The sequence below is a fragment of the Enoplosus armatus genome, chromosome 5 (genome assembly GCF_043641665.1).
Source record: "Enoplosus armatus isolate fEnoArm2 chromosome 5, fEnoArm2.hap1, whole genome shotgun sequence".
Lineage (NCBI taxonomy): Eukaryota > Metazoa > Chordata > Actinopteri > Centrarchiformes > Enoplosidae > Enoplosus > Enoplosus armatus.
The window spans coordinates 3937641-3962240 of NC_092184.1; the positions used below are offsets into that span (position 1 = coordinate 3937641).

Below are 24600 nucleotides of genomic sequence, written 5' to 3' on the forward strand. Positions count from 1 at the left end.
TGGATGTTTATGCCAATCATATCATGGCAATCCATCCAATGCTTATGTAGATATTTCAATAAAAAACAACAATGTCAGCTCTGAGTCTGACTGAAGCTATGAGCATATATTAAGTTTCTCAAACTGTAGTGAAATAACATCAAATGGACTTTGGCTCTCCATTTCATTTAAAACCTGAACAGTAAAATAACCAACAGGACTCCACTGAACATTTCAAACTGAAGACACATTTATGAGAGTGCTAATTTGATATGGTCATGGCAAAAACACACTTCTCGATTATGAAAACAGTTTATTATATTAGATAGACATTTTGGTGACATCACATCAACAAGGCTTATTTATATGATGTGTAATCTAGTGTTATTTGTACTTGGTACATAAAATGTGAGAGATGGTTGCTGAGATGCATGTCCTTCTTCGCCCACCGGTACCGCAACAGCACAAACGGACGCGCTTTAAAATCCAAGCAGCGGCTGGCTTAACTGGGTTTTCACAAACAAATGGCTCCCTTGACGACACTGTGTAACTGCAGTGAAAGTCAGCCTCACACACAAAACCGGCGTATGCAGAAGAATAGGCAGAGTGATTAGGTCAACCGTCAAGTTTACAGCAATTCCCCGCCAACCTTCCTGTAACTTTTCGTGCACACTGATGACACAAAAGTTCAGATTCTCTCGCCACCTGAGTGTCGCAATTATGGCCTCAGATGTGATCGAACAAATTGTTTTTTGACCTATGGCCCAGGGTTCTCTCGTAGCATATACACTTATGCACTTTCTTTGTGTTTAAACATGCTGTTAATTATTACATTAACAGGAAGAGGGCACACACTCGGCTTCTTTTCTAGTGAAGACAGATTGTCCGGGAAAAAAAAGCCAAAAACTAAACATGCTGACGCCCCCCTCGTCCCTGAGGGGGAGTGCTGATGAGTCTCTCCATGACTTGTTCATCATCTTTATACTGTACATGGTTTCAGTTTTAATGGCTTCTAGTGACGGCTGACTGCTGTTGGTTGTGACGCTCCCCTTTTATTTCCTGTCCAGATGACAGATATTATAACAGAAGTGCTTAGACATTTTAATATTACAATGTTTTAGCCCTGCAATGACAGTTGAATTAGTTTATTGCTATTGCTTTGTGTGCAGCTCCAGCTGCTTGGATTCACTGCATGCAGCTTTTCTGCTTGAAAAGCGTGGAGAATCATTTAATGTTACATTATTTGCATATAAGTACCATAAAAAGTGGTTGCATTCGATTGTTTTAAACAGTAAGCACATTTCTTACTATGTTGTAACCCATGAGCGGTGTTTGAGGACTTTATCAGTCAACAAAGGTTTACTTAGTGGGGAAAAAACTGGTCTACTTTGGCCCTAGTAATCAGGAGCTGTTTGCATGACAAAATCAAACATCCCAAGCTGGGTAAAGGGCAACGTTGCAGAACTCAACTTACTGTAACACTGATACCACTGTCACCATGGAAGGAATGCAAGAAACAAAATGCTTGAAAACAGTGAAATATCTTCGCATGAGATATACAGCAATACAAACGCCTTTATAATATAAGTATTATACTATATTATTATCGCCACAGTATGTAAAACTCATAATGTTCCATTTTTTTGAGACAGTGTCAGAGATGTTAAATTGGTGAATGCATTGGTACTGTACAAAACAGGTGGACAAAATATAGAATCTATACTATAACTTATTTGATTTATTTGACTTATTTGAAGTTTTTATACCCTGGTTCTGTAGAAAAATATGCCACTTTCACATTTCATTTTTTTAGTTGAAATGACAAACCTTTTGAACTTTGAACCTGATTAAATTGTTTTTTTTTAAAAAAAGTCAGCTTCACACAATACATTAAACAACTTAAAGTCTATAAATGATTGACCCATGAGATACCTGGAAATCAAATAAAGGGGTTGCATGATGAGGGAGCGCGTGTGTGTGTGTGTGTGTGTGTGTGTGTGTGTGTGTGTGTGTGTGTGTGTGTGTGTGTGTGTGTGTGTGAAGCGGGGGTGGATGGTATCAGAGGCTATTTAACAGATGCTGACTCTGAGGCTCATGTCAGTCAGTCATGGGTCACCCTGAGATTCAGATGTGGACATGGACACTGTGTGTCTTTGTGGGCTGGATGTGTGTGGGTCCAGCAGTGGCAGGACCGTAAGTTTACCTGTGCTGTCTAAAAAAAGGATATAATAGCATGTGGGGTCTTTAATGTGTGTAATTTAGTGTTTACTAGTTTTACATGCATCTTGGATAATGAGTTTTTGCCGCACAATCTTCTGAGTTTCCTCCATATGAGATCCATGTGTGCATGTCTCTGTGTCTGCAGGCACTACATGTTAGCCATCCCGGCAGTTCTTGAAGCCGGAGCTGAAACCAAATTCTGTGCGAGTCTCCTGCAGCCCAACGAGACTCTGGTCCTGACCGTCACTTTGAAGTCCCAAGAGCAGAATACAACCCTCCTCCAGAAGACATCCAACGCCGAGTTTCACACCTGCGTTCAGTTTAAGGTCAGCTCCTCAGACATTTAATTATTCTACAAAAACTCTTTAAAATGTTAATACAAAGCATGCTATGGTTTAACTTCAAAGAATGTACATTGAAAAGAAATATCTCAATTATAAACGAGGATGACTTGTGTTTGCTGTTAACATTGAGTAATTCTCTTGATTGCTGTCTATTAAATATCTTTCTGTCACAGGCTCCTTTAGTGCAGAATGAAGAGGTGCAGAAGTTGGAGGTGGAGGTACGAGGCGACACATTTTACTCTAAAGAAGTCAGGAAAGTGAAGACCAAAGCCTATCAGCCAATGACATTCGTCCAAACGGACAAACCCATCTACCTCCCTGGACAAACAGGTAACCTTGAGCTGTTTATCTATGATGTCGTACACAATATGGTAACATATATAAGTGTTTCCCCTTTGCAATCAATTGCAGATGTGCACACAGAATGGGGTAGAAAACTCATTGCCACAATGTCATAATATCTTTTATATGGACATTTCAAAATAAAGCAATGTGTTGGAAACAGTGATAACGCTGAGGTAGGTAAGGCTAGGTAGTGAGAACTGAACTGTGTGTGTCCCAGAACATCAACAGGCACAGAAGCCCAAACAACATGATAGCATGGGGGGAAAAGTAACATTAGCATATATGAAAAATGTAATGTTAGCATTAGTAACATTAGCATATATGAAAAAAGTAACATTAGCATATATGAAAAATTTAATGTTAGCATTAGTAACATTAGCATATATGAAAAAAGTAATGTTAGCATTAGTTACATTAGCATATATGAAAAAAAGTAACATTAACATATATGAAAAAAATGTAATGTTAGCATTAGTATCATTAGCATATATGAAAAAAGTAACATTAATATATATGAGAAATGTAATGTTAGCATTAATAATGTTAACATATATTTAAAAAGTATCGTTAGCATATATGAAAAAAGTAGCATTAACATGCATCCTGCTATTTGCCTGCTGCTCAAGTAAAAACCACATAAGCCCCAACATTCTGGATATCATATCAGTAATGTCAAACATTTACAATATTCATTAAGCAGCCACAAACACGGAGGAGCCATGTGAGCTATATTACCTTGAAACACTCTTTCCTTCTTGGCATATTAAACATTTTCTTACTTTACTTTTACGAAAGTAACAAAAACAACTTGTTGTGTTGATCTCCCCACAAGCTCTCAGTCACTCTGGTTTGCTGTCTATCCGCTGCGTGTTTGCGCATCTCACAAAGACGTCACTCGGAAACCCGTCCGTAATCTCCCAGATTGCAGCCCACTGCATGCTGGGATCGGCTTCAGATAAACTGCACTGTTCTAATGTTAAAGTGCAAGACAGACAACAGAGGGAGTGATGTAAAAGCCAACGTTAGATTATCTGTTATTGTGATCTTATCTAACGTTTATAAATTTGATATTAATGATGTAATTTAATCTAATTTCTGAGTTTGACAGGATGTCAGTTTCAGTGGTCTGTCAGGATGTTTAACACTGGTGTAGATTCACTGTAAAAGCTCCACATAATCTCTTTGCATTTCTCTCAGTACATTTCAGAGTCATTTCTCTGGACACCAAGTTCAGACCTGCCAGTCGGCTGGTGAGTGTTTGAACTTTGAACTTTCCTTTTCTTTTAGATCTCATTTAGCCATGTCCCGAGCCCATCCTAAAGATTAGTTTTGGGGCCGGTAGGGGCATATTTCAATGGATCTAATACCTGAGCACCGTCGCCGCCAAATGGAGTAATTTGATGGCAGTCCAAAATAAAACGTGGCTGTGGTCGGGTTTGTGTCCACTGTGTAACACCACGGTACAATCAGAGTGGGCCGAGTGTTTCTGTAGTCCCAACAACTGCAACAGAGTGAGTCTCCTGTCTAGCTGATGGCTACACCCGTTCAATGTGTCAGATACATATTTAGTCAACATCAAGGTGAATATAAGTATCGGATCGTACTCAATACCCAATATTAAAGGACTTGGATCAGGGCCAAAAAGAACTTGATCGGGACATCCCTGACTGAAACCACTGTAGCTATTAGCGATACTGTTTGATAATGATGCAGGTTTTAATTTGTGCCCCAGTTATCCAGAATTTATATACATATATATATATATATATATATATATATATGCTAATGGAGTTAAGTGAACAGAAATGATATAATGAATTGACAGACATGGGCTGCTCTGTAACCAGAGTTCTGTCTCTAATCGATCAGCTCCTGGTGAAGCTCTGGGTTAATAGTACAACCAGGGCCCCTTTAGGTGAACTTGCCGGTGCTGCGTTAAAACATTTTTCCTGAAATAAAACTATTGAACCCTAATTCTTTCTCATTTTGCAACATTTTGTTGCAGAAAATACATTTTATGGTGGTAACAGGTGATAACAACCAATCTATACGAAACAAATTCATAGAATTGTGTGTGCAACCACCCGCCCCCCAAAGAACTACAGGGGACAGGCCCTTTTCCTGTCAATGTGTGTTACACATACCTGTACACTGATTGTGAAGCATCAGAGCATTGACTGCTGATCACCGTCGTTGTTGATTTCTCAGTGATTAAATAAAGTCAAATGTCTAACTCAGACTCATTTGGACACTGTGTGATGAGAACAACATGAGTCCTTAAACAAATCTCTCTTTCTTTTGTTGCAGTACAATGTCATCGAAATTGAGGTAAGACAATATCCACACTTTTTTCTTATGTCTTTTTCATTACTATTATTATTAAAACACATTATTTCTACATTAACAAAAATTATTGGCAAGGACTATTAAGGAGTATGTACACACACACACACACACACACACACACACACACACACACACATATGTATATATATTCAGTATGTACTTGGGATATTTTGAACAAGGCATTTCTGAACAATGACAGTATAAGAATAGTACATTTTGAAAAGCAAACATCACTGAAAATGAATCTGTTATATAATAATATATATAATAATATGATAACAATACATACCAATACCAGAAAAACTACATAAAAGGTATGTATAAAGAAGAATTACTGGAAACAAAAAAATCTAAAACTAAAAAGTCATGTTTCAATTTGTCCCATATCCTTCTTAAATCAAGTGTAATGTTGTTGTGGGCTGCATGGTGTTTCGCGGTAGGTAGAGTGGGTTAGAGTGGGTCGGGGGTTCAATCCCCGGCTCCCCCTCGTCCACATGTTAAGGTTGAAAAGTGCTGTATAAGTATAGCAACATTTAGTTTGGCTAAAAAACGTCTTAACTCAAGCTCCACTTACTAGCATTCTCTGGATATTCTAACAGCCTCATAGGTCTTCATCAGCAGATGGATGTTTGCTCAGTTTTGTTTGTGTTTTTTTTTTTTCCTCTCCAAGACTGTGTTATCGCTAGCTAATAAAAGCAAGTAAGTGGACCTTGAGTTTTGTCAAACTACAATAAACCTGATTTTAAAAGGACACCAAATACCAATTAATGTATCTGTAACTGGACACTAATATTAGCCTCCCAATCGGGATTTGTTTGAGAGTAGTTTCAAATAATATGTTGCCAAGGAGTCGGCTTCAAACTTTCTTAAAAGTGCTTTAAGCAAACATGATGCTTTTCACACTGAGAGTCAACAAGTAGAAGTTCACGCTGTCCAAATGTATGGCCCAGTTTCATCTGCCGTCTTGTTGAAGGAGGAAAAAGAACCACGAGCAGCATGGTTAGCACTGCACTTCTGTGTGGCATGTACATTTTCTCCCTGTATTCACATCATTATCCCTGTTTTTGTCATAAATACAACTTCTTCCCATTTGCCTTATTGAACAGGATGCTAGCCACAACAGGATTGGACAGTGGCTGAATGAAACGTCAGATGGGAAAATACTGCAGCTTTCTCACTCCTTGAACTCGGAGGCCCGTGAAGGGATCTACCAAGTCATTGTGTCGACTGGTGAAAGTAAACTATATCACAACTTCAAGGTGGAGAAATACGGTAAGTCGGGGTTTTTAACCTTCCATTTCAATGCATTTGTAATGAAGCAAGACTGCTAACAATCTTATTTTGTCCCCAGTTTTGCCCAAATTTGATGTAAAAATAAATGCATCGAATGAAGCGAGTATTGGGCAGGAAGAAATCAAAGCTGAAGTATGTGCAACGTAAGTAAAAGCCCTCTCACTCACTTCGCTCTGACATGGACCTAAAAAAGGTCCAGTTTGGTGAGTGAATGACGTCTTTTTTTTATGTCCACCTGATTAGGTATACATACGGACAGCCTGTGCCAGGCAGTGCTACAGTTGAGGTGTGCCGACCTTTTAATCACTACATGCATCCGACCTATTTAATCACCCCTGACCAACCGGAGGGAGTCCCTGACATAACTGCCCCATGCCAAAAGGAGGCAAAGCAGGTACAGTTGCTGCAGCGACAGTCTCATCTTTCTGCCGAAACAAGGTGCATATAAAGGTAGACCTTACATGATGAGCCCATACAGAACGTACTGGATAACAGCAGCAGTTTTTGAGCAGTTACAAAAACCAGATTCATAAAATTAAGGAGTGTGTGTTTTGGCCAGGTTTGATGTTTCATTTCCAAAGGCTTGCATGCAGAAAACAAACACAGGAGTCCATTGACACCTGGAAACTCCAGATATCACTTTTCCTGGACTCTTAAGTGTTCCTGGGTCAGCTCCTCTTTCTGCCTTCTTCCCTTCTTCCTCCTCTTCCTGTGTCGGTTCTTTGACGTGTCTGTTCATTTTGCGTCTAACAGGAAAATAGAGCAAGGTTAGAGATCATTTTACTTTGAAATGAATCAAAAGTAGTATGCAAAAAAGTTGTGGAAGAAAATGTACAACCATTTTGAAATGAATGAACATATCATAGATGTTCAAGTGCGTCATCACCACATCTACAAAACTGACCCTCATGGCTTTATGGGCTGAATTTCCTCCCTCCCTCACTTTTATGTGCTAAGCTCTGAACCTATATTCCATGTCCATGACAATCGAGTGTATAGGTTATAGCTATCAATAGACCTGCACCTGCATATTAAAAGTGTTCACCTTTTTGATTCATAAAAAAAGCTTTGCACTCTGATAACTGCAAGATACAACAGTGTAAAAAGGCAGTGTTATTTGTAACTGTAATTTAAATGTCTGCCTGTCTCCTCACTCCATCGTCGCATACAGCTGCAGTCATGGTGTGGTGTAAATGTACAGTATTCTGACCGGGCGAGCCAGGGTGTTTGACATTGTGTTACCTAGCACCACATGGGCACTTGTGTGGTGTGTGTGCGTGTGTGTGCGTGTGTGTGTGTGTGTGTGTGTGTGAATACTGAAAAAACATGAAAGCGTTGTGACCAGTTTGGGGGGGGGGGGTTTAAAATGTCCTATTTACTTTTCCATTGTATTTTATCATATTTTATTGTATTTTCTAGACAGACAAGAAAGGCTGTGCCACTTTTACCTTCAAGATGTCAGCTTTCACAAAATTTGACCAAAAAGTGCTGCAAGATGTTCTGAACATCAGAGCCGTGGTGGAAGAGGAGGGGACAGGCGAGTCCTATCATATTTTATATTATATTTATATCTTAAAGAGAGAGTCGGTGTAACAAGAAAATTACAATGTCATATATTTCAACAATATGGCACACACATTGTTGTAACATGGAGGCTTCTTGTGCAGGTATTTCACACCAACAAGACAACAGAATGGAGATTTCCTATGTTGTTGGAAAGCTGTCCTTTATTGACACACCCAAGATTTATGAGCAAGGATCAAACGTGGAGGGAAAGGTAGGTGCATGCGGTTCAGTGGGATTATATACATAGTGCAAATGAAGCCATGTGCATTCTCAGTGATACAACGTTGTGCTTCTAACAGGTGAAAGCAGTTTATTACAACAATACGCCAATTCCTGACATGCCGGTGTACCTGTTCGAGGGTGAGAGGTGGTCAGCACGTCTGCTGCAGAACCTCACAACTGACAGCGATGGCGTCACCGCTTTCTCGTTCAGCACAGCTAACCGAAACAATGACATCCAACTCTATGTGAGTAAGAAGTAGCACTAAAGAGACAACCTGCAAGCACAACATCTGTCAGTCACATCATGTCTTTCCAAAACGTTCTGCTACCTCAACCACCATGAGCTCATTTATGGTGTTTCTCCTCTGCAACCCAGGTTAGCAACAAGCCGACGTGGGACTACATTGGTTACAGAGTGGCATACCACGAGGTTGCAAATCACGTGTTGTCTGTGGCCCAACTTCCTTCCCCTGATACTAAAACAGTCAGCTCCCTGGAGGTGATGAAGAAGAAGGATGAACCACTTCTCTGCGACAGAGAGGGGGGCATCTCCGTCAAATACACTGTAGTTGGAGAGGCCCAGGGCTCCGTGGATGTGATATATCTGGTGAGTGGCGGGTGACGTATTTCTCAATCAATGAAGCCAGGGGCCTCTCACATTTTTCTAACTAACATCAGGGTTAATCGTTTAACCCTAGTGTAAGCAGGGAAATAGCTTTAGTAGTATCAGTAATACATAAAATGCACTATTGAAAATTATGAGGCTACTTTGTGAATAGAAAATGTTTTATAGACTCAATGATAGATCATCTAGATAAAAAAAGTACCCTATGTCCCAATGGCAGACAGTGACCAGTTATTCAAGATCACCGATGTTTAGTTCAGTAAAACCAGATACCAGAGCCAGACTAAGTTCCACTCGCTTTATGAGACTGGCCCCAGATCTGTCTTTAAAGCAACTGTATTTTATTCCGTTGATGTCCTCCACGCTGGACCTTTTGACATGAACCATACCAACATATTTCACTAAGTGCTTGGGAACGTGACAAATAACCACACACCAGAACAGCAGGTAGTGTTGTGATTCTTTGTGTCGTTTTTTTTTTTTTCTCATATTCTCCAGGTCTTATCCAAAGGAGCCATCGTCATGCAAGGAGTTAAACAGGTTGAAGTGCGAGAGACATCAGGTGGATGACGTCTTACGATTACCCTTTAAATTAGCATGGCCGCATTTTGATTGATCTACGGAGGCCTTGGAATGATGATTGCTGTTCATAACAGTTGTTCCTGTTGTTTCAGTGACTGAGGGCGAGGTGTCCTTCCAGTTGAAAGTGTCTGCAGAGATGGCACCAATGGTCCAGGTTGTGGCTTACGCCGTCCTCCCCAGTGAGAGTGTGATCGCCCACAGTGCCGACTTCTCCACCGAAAAATGCTTCAGTCACAAGGTGAGTGTGAGGAGAAGACGCGTGGCAGCGACTGCGCTCGCCAGATGTATGTGTAGGCTGGTTGTGTTACAAAAGGTCAATATGTAGCCCTTCATTGAAAGGAGGACAGATTTTTTTGTAGAAATGATAAATACCACACTAGTTGTCAAATGAATGACTTTAACCTGATATATTATGTATGGTGGTATGTCCCTTGTCTGAAGCCACAGCATACAAGTCAAAGTTAAGTTCAGTTCGCCAGTTCACGGGGAATGGATTGTTACGTAAATGTGGAGCATGTGCAGCATTGACTTTTTGACATCTAGGCTCTGACCTCGTCACTCCCCACAATGAAAAGGTCAGGGATTTCATTTACAGTTTTGATTTAAGATCAATCTTGTTTTGGAGTAAAATACACATTTGTGTCACGTTGACGAAAACCATAGGTTCTCATCTCATACCAGGTGGTGCGACGTGTGTTTTCTGCATGTCTCAGGTGTCGCTGGAGTTTTCTCCGTCCTCGGCTGTCCCAGGCGAGGAAAGCGTCCTGCAGGTGACGGCCCAGCCAGACTCGCTGTGTGGCGTGAGCGCTGTCGACCAGAGCGTCCTCATCAAGGAGCCAGGGAAGACTCTGGAGGCAGACAAGGTAACTGCGAGAATAGAAGCGTACGTCATTTTAGGGCTGTACCCGACTCAGAATTCGTTAATTAAGCAAACAACGGATCAGAAATGTGCAACGACATTTTTTGCCGACACTAGACACCAAACAGAAGCCAGAGACTGGATCGTGTCATGATTATTCTTTCTTCCTTTTCTGCCTCTGCCAGTTGTACATTGTTACTAACTGTGTAATACAGCTGTTCAATACAGTTCAATGCGGATTTTGTTGTTACTTTTTCCCAGTTGTACAGCACACTGTTCTGAAAATGCTATACAAAAAAAGTTATGATCACATATGTGAGGTGTATCCTTCGGTAAAAGTCTACCTTATGTATAAAGGCACAGATGTACTTTACATCCATGATTCAAGACAAAAGAGTAAGCCTTTAATCCCAAGAGCTCCCAAGCTGTCAGATCTTCATAGAACAACAAACATTTGACAGTTTATAGCTTTGAATCATACCTTTCTTTTCAGATATTTGATTTGCTGCCTGTCAGAAAGGTATCCTACACCCCTTATGATGTTCAAGATCCTGTAGAATGCTTGCATGTGAGACCCAGAAGATACGTTATGCCGTACGGGGTCGAGGAAAACGATGCTCATACAGTTTTCCAGGTACTTCCTGCACAACAAAATAATATACAATATAAAGAATATATTATGTTTTTTGTTGTTACACATTTAATTAACTTTTTGGTGATGCCTGTGTGTTGTTGGATTATCTAGAATGTAGGGCTGAAGGTGGCAACGAACCTGTTTATCCGAGTGCCTTCATGCCTCAGGTACAGGGGAAGAGAATATCACCAAGGCCACTATGGTAACTTATTGTTTTTGCTCTATCAAGTGACACTGAATATTTACCAGCATTTAAACTGACTTTAAACTGACTCACTGTGTCATTGCTACCCCCCGCTATTCCCTGATGGAATATTTTCTGGTTTCTTTTCAGGTATAAGTTATGATGGCGCTCCTCATGTACACAGAATGGATTCGCGAGTAGTAGGAATGGCAGGGGTACCTGGTCCTGGTGGGGCTAGCGGTGGCAGAAACTATGCTCCTCCACCTCCACCAATAGAGACAATACGCACTTTCTTCCCAGAGACATGGATATGGGACCTGGTGGAAGTTGGGTGAGTTTCTGTCACAAGGGATTTTGATGGTCATGAAATGGGGAAAAATATTTGTTTGTGTGCATTTTTGGGCCCACAGAGCATGTGGACTAAAGTGTCTCCCTGCCTACATGCATTGCATGAAAATAATTGACTTACACTGCTCATCAAGACTTTAATTTAACCTGATTGTTGTAACAAATCATTTTTGTCATGACCTATGTAAGTATGTCTTTCCAGCTCACTGAATATGTTTGTGCGTGTCTGCTGATTCAGAAAGTCTGGAACGAAGGATGTGTCCCTCACCGTCCCAGACACCATCACCACCTGGGAGACGGAGGCTTTCTGTTTGTCCCCTCAGGGTTTTGGCTTGGCTCCTCGTAAAGAGCTCAACGTCTTCCAGCCCTTCTTCCTCGAGCTCAGCCTGCCTTACTCCATCATCCGGGGGGAGCACTTTGAACTGAGGGCCACCACCTTCAACTACCTGTCCAGCTGCATCATGGTAATGAACGTTTTCACACGACCTATAAGCTAATGTCAGCATGCCAACATGCTTGCCATCTTAGTTTGTGTGTGTGTTGGCGTGCTAACATTTGGTAATTTTGGTCATAAATCAAAGTATTGGGCAAATTGAATTTTTGTCCTGATGATGGTGCTAGATGAAAAGTTAAGGAATCACCAAAGTTACTATAATTCATCCTCTGGTGGAAATGTTATGGAAATTCATCCAATATTATATACCAAAATACAGTTTTTCTTCTCAGGGAATCACTGATCTTCTTTAACTTGGATGATCTGGGACACAAAAATAAACATTATACCTATCAGGACAAAACATAATTAAATGTGATGAAGACCCTCCATCACACCTGGCTTCTTTTTGTACTGACGTTGTTTTATCCGAATACTTCCCTCTATATAGAGGAACCAGACAGGGCTGTCACTTACTCCTCGACCCAGCTATTAAACTGAAGGGACAAACACAGATGATTCACTCATAAACTGTCCTTATATGCCGATGAACTCCTTTTATATATTTCGGGCCTTGACGAATGCAAACTTAATTTCTTATTCTCATTAAACAGATTGCCATAGATACTGATTTTACCCACTCCCTTTTCAAGGTGGACTTTCAAAGCATTGTTGAAATTGAATGGACAAAAATTTGGCACGCTGGTCAACTTTCCCCATCTCTCTTGTGGGCCCTGTCGATTCAGTCATAATGACAGAGTTACCAAAGTTCTTGTAAATATTTGGAATAATCCTCTCTTTCCTGACTAGGTTAGTTTTCAAACGACTCAATAATTTGATGTCTGCTTTTATTTGGAACAAAAACATTTGCAAGATGCACCTACGAAAGGTCAAACTTGTTTGCATTTTCACAATATCTCCAGTTATAAAATATATTGTTGTCTCTCTTGAACAGGTCACTGTGACTCCAGCACCTTCCTTAGATTACACCCTCACTCCCCTCTCTGGCGACCAGTACACGTCCTGTCTGTGTGGCAATGAGCGTAAGACCCTCAGCTGGACCATGGCCCCCTCAGCCTTAGGTGAGGATCAACATCAACACCGGAGTGAAATGTTAAAGGGTACCAAGGTGGACGAACTGAACGAATTAACTTAATCGACTTTCACACTGTGTGTGTGTTGATCTTTTTTAGGGGTTGTGAATGTGTCTGTGACTGCTGAGGCTGTGACATCCCAAGCTTCATGTGATAATGAGATTGTGAGCGTGCCAGAGAGAGGTCGCATCGATGTGGTCACACGATCTCTCATAGTAAAGGTTGGTACCTTAAAAACAAATAAAAAGTTTGTCCCTTAATCATTATTTTCATGCCACCATCTGTTCGTCCGTCCCATTTTCATGAATGCAATATCTCAAGGGAATTTCTTCTTCAAATATTGCACAAACGTCCACTTCACTCAAGGATGAACTGATTAGAATTTGTTGGTCAAAAAGGTCAAAGGTCAAGGTCACTCTAGTCTGACTCACCGGATGTGGGCTGTTGGGATAAGACTTTCTATTCTATTTCAGTCGGAATTCTCCTCCCCTTCCACTATCTGTGTGTTACTGTTTTGCCAGAGCACCGCCGCTGCATCCTGGGCTTAGCACCGCCCAAGACGATTGTGATTGGTTTAAAGAAATACAAACGAGCCAGAATGATAATGGGTTGAGCCAGACCCTGTGTGGAGATAGGTCTGGCTATGACAGACTAAGGTCACACAAATGTTAATGGAATACAACGATGAAGTGATGACAGTTTTTACCCAAAAGGTCAAAGGTCAACTTCACTGTTACCTCAAGTCCTGGAAAAATGCCTTTTTTGGCCAATATTCAACACCATAAGGTGACACTTTTGACTCAAAGGTCAAAGGTCATTGTGGCCCCAAAATAGGTTTTTAGCCATAATTTAAGAATGAATTGGACAATTCCAGATTTCACAATGACTGAACAATACAACTGGCAAAGTACGGACTTTCCTCCACCTCGTCCATTCTGCCATTCGTTTCCTGCCTCATTCTGAAATGTTTGCTTTTTCTGAATCACGTGACTGCAAACAACATATTGGAGCGCACCTAGCTGATCGTGATCCTGTGAGTGAGTGAATGAATGAATGAATGAATGAGTGAATGAATGAGTTTCACCTACAGCTCATAGAGAGGCTTCGCATCTCAAAATGCCAGGAGAAAACAAAAGCACCACATTTTGTGTAGCTATACCAATACATCTATGCTAATCCTTCATTAATCAGTTCAACAATGTATATTCACTGCAATCATACATAATTATGTATCATCAATATAGTGATAACCACGCTTTATTCAATTCCTTCCAAGTATTCACTGCATATATTATATGAGTCTGGACAGACATGGATGTGTGGAACTGCAATTTGACTGGTTGTCAGAGGAATACAACCATGGGGCGATAATTCTAGTTTTGCATTTAATACAAGATAGAAACTTTAAAACTCATATTATTTCTTCCTCTCAGGCTGAGGGAACTGAGATGTCAAAGACCCACAACTTTCTGCTGTGCCCAAAAGGTCAGTGTGGTTCGACTAGATTACATGTCAAAAATGCAATAGGGACATTCACTACTTGCAGGTAGCAATTTGTTTCATTGTGATTATGGCAATTGTGCCAAGTGTAGCGCAGGCGTCTCAGATTCTTTTAAATGTCATTACTCAAAAACATTTTATTACATTTTATCAAGCTAATAGAAGAGCTCCAAGAACCCCCAATTTTTGGGACATTGATCTATCTTATTTCCAGTCTGACTTGTTTTAATTCAGAATGCGCTAACCATCTAAATGACATCTTTGTTTAAGTACTGAGCTCTACTTGAGTTTCTCTCTGTAAAGTGTGTGTTGTCTGTCTGTACACAGGGGAAGCGTTGACAGAGGAAATAGACATAAAACTCCCTGAGAACATGATTGATGGATCTGCGCGTGCTTCACTATCAGTCCTGGGTAAACAAATAACTTCATTTTTAATTGAGTGTTGCTTTAACCAGACAAATTCTGACAGGTTAACCTTTTAAAAATCATGTTTTGCTTTTATACCATTGTTGTCAAACCATTTCAAACCACTGAGCTTTCAAATTTCAATTTTTTCCCCCCTCCAGACATGTTTTAAGACATATAAAAATACTATGCTTTGAATAATAATTTGTGTCTAATATAGTTTTTTCCACAAAGGGGTGAAATTCTCACATGTAACATGTTATAGAATCTATAAATATGCTAATATATCAGCTGGACACAAGATGTCTTCTTCTTCACTGAAAAATTCATTGGATTCCAAACATTTGTGATGTCACAGCTCGTATGCACATGTGTTAAACTGAGATTTAAGGTGAGCTTGGAAAAACTTTCGCCCTTCAGCGGATGACTTTGAAAACAGCCCTCTGGTGTCAAACTCTGCGCAATGAAGGTCAAACATCCAAGTGAAGTAACAATAACACATGTTTGAGCGGAGGGGGACTTTAAGTGAGTGAGTGTCGTGCACAAAAAAGGGCCCAGTCTGTGTGAGCAAGACACTACAAACAATAACAAAGAAAAGAATATACATGATGAGAGCAAAAGAACAAATATAAAGATGCAAAAGATGCTTTTGTAACATATTACATTTGATTCTTGCAGCATAACAAAATGTTTGATTATCTGTCCATGTAGAAATGAAAGGTCAGGTTATTTACATGTTGGGGTTTGTGCAGGTGACATCCTGGGCCGGGCCATGAAGAACCTGGATGGGCTGCTGAAGATGCCGTATGGATGTGGTGAGCAGAACATGGCGCTCCTGGCCCCCAACATTTACATCCTCCAGTACCTGAAAAACACACAGCAGCTGACCACAGCCATCAAGGAGAAGGCTACCAACTTCCTGACCAGTGGTGAGTCTCTGTGAACTCTGTGTGAATCTGTAACGGTGCTGCCGGCACGCGATATAAGCATGTCACGTGTCATCGCTTGACAGTGCTCATAATTCCAATCACAGACTACAGATCAGGGGTACCCCGGTGGCCATAGCATCCCCGCCATAACCCCTTGCCGACCTTTGTTGCATGTCATTCGTCCCCTAATTTCCTGTCATCTCTCTCCTGCCAGCTGTCCAATAAAGGCAGACAATTGTGAGACAAAGTGTGTATCATTAATGGCCTAATAAGCGTGTTTCTATTGTTATACAGGCTACCAGAGACAACTGAACTACAAACATGACGACGGTGCTTACAGCACATTTGGATCAGGAACAGGGAACACTTGGTGAGAACATTACTGATCGATCATTCACAAAGAATAAAGAATACTTATGTACATGATGTGCAACCTTTACAGAAAAGAAAAATGCATGCGTGAACACAAGCATGTGCACAAGCATTTCTAATTCATGCACGAATTAGGTTAGCTAATGGCCGTAAGTGTTAGTACATTGCGGTACTATCGTGAGACATTGCAGGGTTGTCTGATTTTGTTTTAATATCCTCTCAGGCTGACCGCTTTTGTGCTGAGATCTTTTGCCAAAGCACAATCTTTCATTTACATCGACCCAACAAAGATCAAGGAGTCAAAGTCTTGGCTGCAGCACAAACAACAGCGAAATGGCTGTTTCCAGCAGTCGGGAAAACTCTTCAACAACAGAATGAAGGTAAGCTGAAAGTCCCTGTAGAGTTTGTATGAATATGACGGGATGATGACTGACAGTGGTTGGACATGTTCATTTTCACTGCACCATCAGGGCCCCTTTTATCCATGGCTCAGTAGTAACTAGTGCCAAAAACACGAGATAATTCCCTCTCAAGTTCATTTGAAAAGGTTTCACTCGCCATAATTGCGACTCATGCACGAGTCATGCGAGAGCCCTGTAGGACTCATACCTGTATTTTGTAGCCTGGTCAACCTCTCGGTTCATTTTCTATTTCCAAGGGGCGTTATCAACGTTATCACAGACCAAAATGCCTCTGGGCTCTACAACCAATCCGAGCAACGCAACCTGTGACGTAGCAGCAAGCTGCCAGGCTAGGTAGCTAGCTCCAACGTCCAATTCATATGGCTTCTAGTTCAACATAACGTGACGTGACTTAGAAGCCAGTACTTTCCTCCGTAACATGAACGACCGTCCTTGTTTGTTTAATACTGACGTGATGGCGCTCCACATCAGCGGCGGCCATCTTGGTTGTTTATGAAAATGCCTCCATGGCAACTTAAACCCGCCCCATATTAGATAAACGGCTGTGATTGGCCCGACCTGAATCAGGACGGGTGAAAATCTGTCTGAAAGTGGAGGTGGGGGGGGGGGGGGGGGGGGGGCGCCGGTCGCATCTGCCAGAGCAAATAAAACATGAGCTCGCAGATTCATGCCACCATTTGCAATCTGCGTGTAAGCTGTGTTCAGAATTGTGGATGGGGCGCGCCAGCGTGTTGGAGGTACAGTGATGATGATGATGATGATGATGATGATGATGTCTGCATAATGCTTCCTCTCTACAGGGTGGTGTGTCCGATGAGGTGACTCTCAGTGCTTACATCACTGTTGCCTTCTTGGAGATGAACACGTCCGTAAATGTGAGTAGACTCCTAAAGATCTCATGCTGCGTTAACTGTCGACTAGAGAGAATTTCCTTCACAAGATCTGCACAAACCAATAAGGAAGAAAACACAAAGTTGGTGTGGTTTTTACACATTTAAACTGGGGAGACCCTGCTAACATCCAGAGCAAAGCTTGGTGGAAACATAACCAGTCCACACTGAAGCTCGCTCTGTTCTGTTGGTTAGCACTGCAGGCCTCATTTGACAATGACATGACATTTGATGGTGGTGGTTTAATTTGTTGGTAGTTGTTTTGCCACCTCTTTATCATTCAGGTCAGTGGTGCTGGTAAATACTTGATTCCTGGCATGTTTCCGCTGTGTCCTCACTTTGTAAAGCTCCCTATGTGCTGTTGTTTAGTTTTATTGCCTCCATTCATAGGAACACAGAATAAACTTGCTGTGTACAATGTGTTCTCCTAACCTGTCACAGGATCCTGTGGTGAGGAGGAGCCTGTCTTGCCTCAGGGAGTCCATCAGTGACCTCAGCAACACCTACACTACAGCTCTGCTGGCGTACGTCTTCACCCTGGCCGGAGACGTGGAGACCCGCGCTCACCTTCTCAAGCACCTGGACACGGTTGCATTAAACCAAGGTGAGTCATCCTCCTAAAGGAAATCATTCTGGCTTCGCTGCTGTGAATGTAGCTCACGCCTTGTGCCTGTTTGTCTGTGGATGGCTGTTTTTAGGAGGTTTCCGGCACTGGTCTCAGACAGCGACAGAAGAGTCAGCCTCTCTGTCTGTGGAGATCAGCTCCTATGTGCTGCTGGCCAAACTCAGTGGCTCCCCTACTGCTGAAGACCTGGGCGACGCCGCCCGCATCGTCAGATGGCTGACAGGCCAGCAGAACCATTATGGAGGCTTCTCCTCTACACAGGTACATCTCAAACGTACGAGTTAAACGTACGGTGTTCTATGGTGAAAACATAGGAGCAGAAGGTAACTGTGGCTAGCTGTAACCTAACACTGAAGCTTAACCGTTTAGTCGCTGTCTTGTGAAAACCATCAATCTCCAAAATGGCAAATTTCCATCTTTGTGTCGATGCATGTTTCATCTTATTCAATGGGCTTTTAAATGTTTAATTTGACTTATGAGCACCTATAAAGGAATAGTAAATCCTTAAGTTTATCTGAGAAATTCAAAATCACATAATTTATACATTTCTCACAGGACAGCGACGTTACCCACTACCTCAACAATTTAATGTCAGTGATTATGCCACACCAAGGACAACAGCAGTTATAACTATAGACTGTATATAAAGATGGACGACATGACAGCTCCCCTAAAGTGAAGCCAAAACAGCTCGATTGCCCCCTGGTGGCTGGCTGCAGTATAGGTCATAAACCCCGCCCCCTCCATGTTAACGGATGGGACATGGGCCAAACTAAAAATCAAAGTATACATCAAATAAACTTCTCACTCGATCACCACTGCGCAGTCTCTGGCTTCAAATGACGTCACCAGCGCAAGATGGCAGCGGCCGTATCCGGGATATTTTGGCTTAATTTTTGTACAGTGGGAGGACGTGGAGACGCATCGTCCATCTTTATACACAGTCTGGTTCTAACCCATTAACTACAAATCACATATGTGACCATACTGACCATAATGTTCTCACTTTACAGGCAGCCACATCTGTATGAAAACCTGCTTGAAACTTGCTTTATGTATAAAGAAAATAACATTTGCATACATTTATGTGTCATTGTGTGTGTGTTGCAGGACACAGTGGTGGCTCTCCAGGCTCTGGCCATTTACTCCACTGTAGTGTTCAGTCCGGGGGGTTCAAGCACAGTGACAGTCCAGTCTCCCAGTGGCCAGCTGACATTTGATGTGAATCCGAGCAACAAACTGCTCTACCAGGAGAAGCTGCTGCAGGACGTGACAGGGAAGTACAGCCTGGAGGTGAAGGGAACTGCGTGTGCTTCAATGCAGGTCAGAGGTCACTGCAGCTCCTCCCTTTTCTCTTTGATATACATACACCACCGCAACCATCACACTGCCACACCACACACACTATAACTATGTCCTAATGTTAGCAGCCCAGTAGCAGAAAGTACCATACCTCCAATTTTACGGGTGTGAGTGTGCTGTGTTTATTCCAAGGTGTTTCTTTGGTCTAAATAAGGGGTAAAATCTGACTCTGTTATACATACATTTAAGTAATATCACTTGACCCCCCCCCCCCCCCCCTTGTTCACTTATTATGATTATTAAACCTTCCTTATGGACATCTTTCCCAGATTTCTCTTCACTACAACATCCCGACTCCCACTGATGTCACCACTCTCAGTGTGGAGGTCAAACCAGAGGCCGACTGCACCAGCAAATCTCAGAGACCTGGACTCAGTCTGAAGCTAAAGTCCCTGTAAGTAATCCACAACAACTAGATCCATGTTACAGCGATAACTGAAGAATCATTTCTATAAACGATCCTGTGTCCACTAACAGGTACAGTGGAAAGGAGAACAGTACAAACATGGTGATCCTGGATATCAAAATGCTCTCTGGTTTTGTCCCAGACCCAGAGTCTTTGAAGAGTGTGAGTTATCACAGTGACTTTAACCTGAACAGACATGTTGGTGTCAGTCGTTGATGTCGTGATGACGGTAAAGATAACCCAGCTGAGTATCGCCCTCTCCTCACAGCTCAAAGGTGCCCTGCTGGTGGATCGCGTTGAACAAAAGGAGGATCATGTCCTCGTGTACATAACTGAGGTGAGAGGAATTCACAGTGAGGGACGATGGACGGCGCCCCTCAGATTTGTGACTGATCGTCGCCTGTTTCTCTTCCGACAGTTACAAAAGGACGTGCCCATCAACCACAGCTTAAAGCTCGTACAGGAGCTCCCAGTGCAGAACCTGAAGCCAGCCGTGGTCAAGATCTACGACTACTACCAGCCAAGTAAAACCCCTAGATCCATTAACAGAGACCACGGCACACACTGACACGCTCTGCTCCTCAGTAGAGCCATGCAACAACCTGAACACTTAATTAGTAATTTCGAGTACTACGTGTGTGTGTGTGTGTGTGTGTGTGTGTGTGACTGTTGAACATATAAAGAAAGTCAATCTCTCTTCTGCTTCTTCTTTCTCCTCTCAGGTGACCAGGCTGAGACAGAATACATCTTCCCTTGTGCTGCAGGTAACAGTCTGTAATAACATACATAGTAGCACGACAACGTTTCTTACAAAAGTCACTTAATGGCCCATAAACCTGAAGCCAGCTCTCGCAAGTACGAGATAATTCATAATAAATGATTATGAATGTGCCGATTTCTCATTCTTTCTTTTGCAGCTTGAAGAGTGTCAGTCCTCGGGTCGTCGCTGATTCCGGTGCGATTGAAAACGAGCTGCATTTTATGAAAGATACGTTTTATGTGCCTTGTGTAACTCCATGTCTGTTCGTGTAAACACACACGCGCACGTTCAACACGGATTTGAATGTGTTAGTGTTCTGCCACAACGGCTTGCAGCTGAGTAACTCCTGTATGTGTCTGAAGTGAAATTCGTGCCTGTTGGGCAATAAAATGAAGTGAATATTCCACATATGTTCTGCTGTTTATTCTATATTAGATAACACATTTATTGCTGCTATTATTATTAGCAGCAGTTGTTGAACATACCTGCAGAAGAACAATAGATGGCCTCACAGCAAGAAGGTTGCCGGGGATCGGACCTGCCGGCTGGTTTGGGCCCTTCTGTGTGGACGCCTTGGCTTTGGGAAGTGGTTCTCAAACTGGAGGGCAGAAAAACATGGAGTGGAACTAAATTGAGTGAATATGATTGTAGGGAAATAAATAGACTTCTAAGGGGGGGGGGGGGGGGGGGGGGGGGGGGGGGGCATGACAAAAAGTTTGAGAACCACTAAGCTGACCACGAACCGCAATGTCCCTGGTTTCGAATCCGGCCGATGACCTTTGTTGCACCTCTCTCTCTCGCATTGGACATTGCTGGACTCTGCTGTCCTCAAAGGTGTGTCCCCTGTCCCTGTCCTTGGGGACAGCACTGCACAAATATTGGGCCGACGTGTGGGTGTTGTACTTTAGTGTGTTGTAACCCTTCAGCGCTGTTTGAGGATGACCACGCGGGTTTGTTTGCCAGAAAATGGTCCACTCAGGGTAATCACTGTTTATGTGGCAAAATCAAATATCCCACACAGTTTAAAGGGCGCTGTTGCAGAACTCAAGTTACTCTAACATTAATACATCAATGTGCGTGCTTTTTATTATTTTCATAGCTGGAGGTTGCTTATGGAAACAAGGTGGGATAAAGAATATGTATGATGTATGTATCATATTATCGGGGTGTGTTATAGTTGCTTGTGACAATCATGGTCCATCATTTCTCTATTAAAGTGAGCGGTGCTCTCTCTGCCGTGACGTACTGACAGTTCAATGCCTTAATGGCCAGAACAAGAACGCAGTTACAGTCTGCCAGCTGAATCTGAAATTACTAGTGCTACTGCATAAAACTCGTGTCTTCAAACTGCTTGTTTTGTCGAACCAGCAGTCCAAAACCCAGTCGCTGTTAAATGAGGACATAAGTGGAGACAGACTGTTAGCATAAGGTTGGTACCAATTTCTAATAAGGCCCCCTTTTATAAAGAAGAAGAAACGGGTTCAATATGAAGCCAGGTGGGAAACGGGTGGAGAGATTTGGACTTACTCCAGCGTAAAACAGAATGAAGGTAACCCATATTGGCAACCCAATAAAAGAGCTGAAAATGCATCCTATGATTCTTCTTATTCCAGATAAACTGTGAAATGCTACTGTCAAGCTTTTGGAAGAAATATTTGGGGATGAACATAGGAATGGCTCGAAACAGGTGAAGAAATCTGGGAAGAATGTTCATTTTAATGCAATTTATGCCACCAGCCAATGAGAGGGGAAGGACAGCCCGGCGCTGAAAGTCTCTGTCGTTGGTGATTTTAGACTCTTTCAAAGTCATTCACACTAGAATTACATGTGTTTCATGGACGCTATGTGTTTTTTTTTTTTCCCAAATTGACCACCCGCCTGATTAGGTTCCTTCTAAAGGTAACATTGTGCACCCTGGTTGAATTGAGGTTTGCCAAAGTGAAAGGGGTTGAATACTTTTGAAAACAGCATCTATAAAGCATTTACAACTTTTTTTGATTCATTTGAGGGCTTCGTGTGTTGAATAATGTCGTGTTTGTGACATATCGCAGTTATCTTAATTAATACTGTGAAACTCATCAACACTTGTGTGCTCAGGTTCAGCACTTTATACTTATCATCATACAATAAGTATTTACACAGTTACACATGATGGCCTGAGATGACTTTCTTCCCACAAAATGTGAGCGTGAGAGTGTCACTTGATCACTTGATTTAATCGCCCCACAACAAAATCAGTATCAACACACTGAAATTACTGAAGTGGAGTCACATAAAGATGGCATACTGGGTATGCACAGAGGGAGCCATTATTACGTCGACATTTTATTTATAAATACTCGAACACGTGAGCTTGAACGGTGTTTAATCTTAAAATGTCAGACCTCCCTCTCCTCCACTCCAGCAGTTCCCGCCACGGCACTATGGGATGGAGCGACAACAACAAGGTCCTGCTGTTCCTATTGCTTATCCTTACGCTTTCCCTGATGCTCGTGCTTCCCCTCCTGCTGCTCCTCGTGCTGCTCCTTGCTTTTCCTGACGCTGAGTGTCATGATGTTAATGAGGAAGAGGACTCTTGATGAGTCTTGAGTTTGATGACTTTATCTGTCTGACTAACCGTTATTTATTGTTCCCTCTCTCTCCACCATCTGAGCTGCTGCTGTTCACCGTGGACAAAAAAATTGAATACCAGCTTCTGACTTGAAGTAAAAAGTATCTACTCCATGTGCTACTCCTGTTTCGCTTCATATTATCACTAACTCAATCATTCAAATGTAAAAACAAATAAAATTAGAAAGATATTGCATTAAGAGTGTAAGTAAATAACCGTTGACCAGCTGATCCCAGAGCTGTGAAGGAAAACTGATATAATGAATGCTGTGGATGTTTATCAGACTGCTGTTGAATTCCTTCACGCTGTGCGTTATGTTATAGAACTGATCAGATATCTGCTCAAGTGCGGATGCAAGGTGATCACAAGCAGCAGTTGTCAATCTACACACTCATGACAGGAAGTGAAAACTGAAAGCAATGGAGTCGGAGCACTTCCTTGTTGTTGAAACGTATAAGGTCAATAATGAATTTTTCATCAGTGGTTAGCATCAGAATAATACCTGTTGTCAGAGTATTTAGATGGCTGGCCAAACATTTACTAAATCACCATGAAAATACTTAATGTTTATGTTTCAGGATGAAACGCTGACGTCAAAAAGAATTTCAATGATTCATATTTTCAAGTATTAATCAACACAAAATGCTGGAGGACATTTCAAGGAAGATGATGTCATATTTATACATATAACACATATATTGACAGGCCCATATGAGTTCCTGGCCCAGCACAAGGGGTGGTGGGAGGTGTTTGGGGGGTGGGTTGTGCAGCACTAGTTGAGTCTGAGAAGAGAGACAGAGAACAAAGCAAAGCTTAGGGTGGAAGCTGCAGCCGTCTGTGGGAACATGGAGGGAAAAAGCTTTGCACACTATGAGAACCAAAACTCAGGTACTGCATTGACACCAGTGTTGTCTTACCTCTGGACACTTTCAGCATCCGCATCTCGCGGCTGTACTGCATTTTCCTTTGCAGGAACTTGGTGGTGGTAAACTGCTTGTGTCCCTCCAGCAGTTCATAGAGCAGCGCACCCAGCTGCCAGACTGTGGTGGGGCCTGCCTTGTATTTCCCCCGTATGAAAAACTCTGGAGGGGCGTACGCAGGGGTTCCTACAAAACACAGACAGATGGAGACAGAAAGAAACAAAGGATGAGTAGAAGGTTTCAATGAAAGTCATCACTCCAGAGATCAACAGATGGATGAAGAGCAGCAGCAGAAGCCAGACGTCGTACCAGAGAAGTCGCGGT

General features: G+C 42.1%; 1 protein-coding gene across 1 annotated transcript; it reads left to right on the plus strand.

The window, feature by feature from the left end:
- Positions 1-2086: 2086 nt before the first annotated feature.
- On the plus strand, positions 2087-20907 carry LOC139285385 (alpha-2-macroglobulin-like). Its single transcript, XM_070905948.1, has 36 exons — positions 2087-2172; positions 2345-2525; positions 2717-2873; positions 4086-4138; positions 5196-5216; positions 6341-6506; positions 6586-6670; positions 6771-6921; positions 7947-8064; positions 8195-8304; positions 8393-8560; positions 8692-8922; positions 9439-9502; positions 9615-9760; positions 10236-10385; positions 10875-11015; positions 11127-11217; positions 11350-11530; positions 11786-12011; positions 12936-13062; positions 13174-13295; positions 14508-14559; positions 14902-14985; positions 15732-15908; positions 16203-16278; positions 16504-16660; positions 17503-17577; positions 18034-18196; positions 18291-18478; positions 19328-19540; positions 19849-19973; positions 20057-20147; positions 20254-20322; positions 20404-20509; positions 20708-20749; positions 20903-20907. Exons 1-36 carry the CDS (start codon positions 2087-2089, stop codon positions 20905-20907), a joined length of 4398 nt encoding a protein of 1465 aa, XP_070762049.1.
- The last annotated feature ends 3693 nt before the right edge of the window (positions 20908-24600 follow it).

What these genes read in the sequence shown, in the direction of transcription:
- LOC139285385 (XM_070905948.1), top strand. Translation starts at nt 2,087, where the DNA reads ATGGGTCACCCTGAGATTCAGATGTGGACATGGACACTGTGTGTCTTT. An exon ending in CATGGCCCCCTCAGCCTTAG is followed by an intron (nt 13,063 to 13,173) that starts GTGAGGATCAAC and finishes GATCTTTTTTAG; the next exon opens with GGGTTGTGAATGTGTCTGTG. An exon ending in TCCTCGTGTACATAACTGAG is followed by an intron (nt 20,323 to 20,403) that starts GTGAGAGGAATT and finishes CTCTTCCGACAG; the next exon opens with TTACAAAAGGACGTGCCCAT.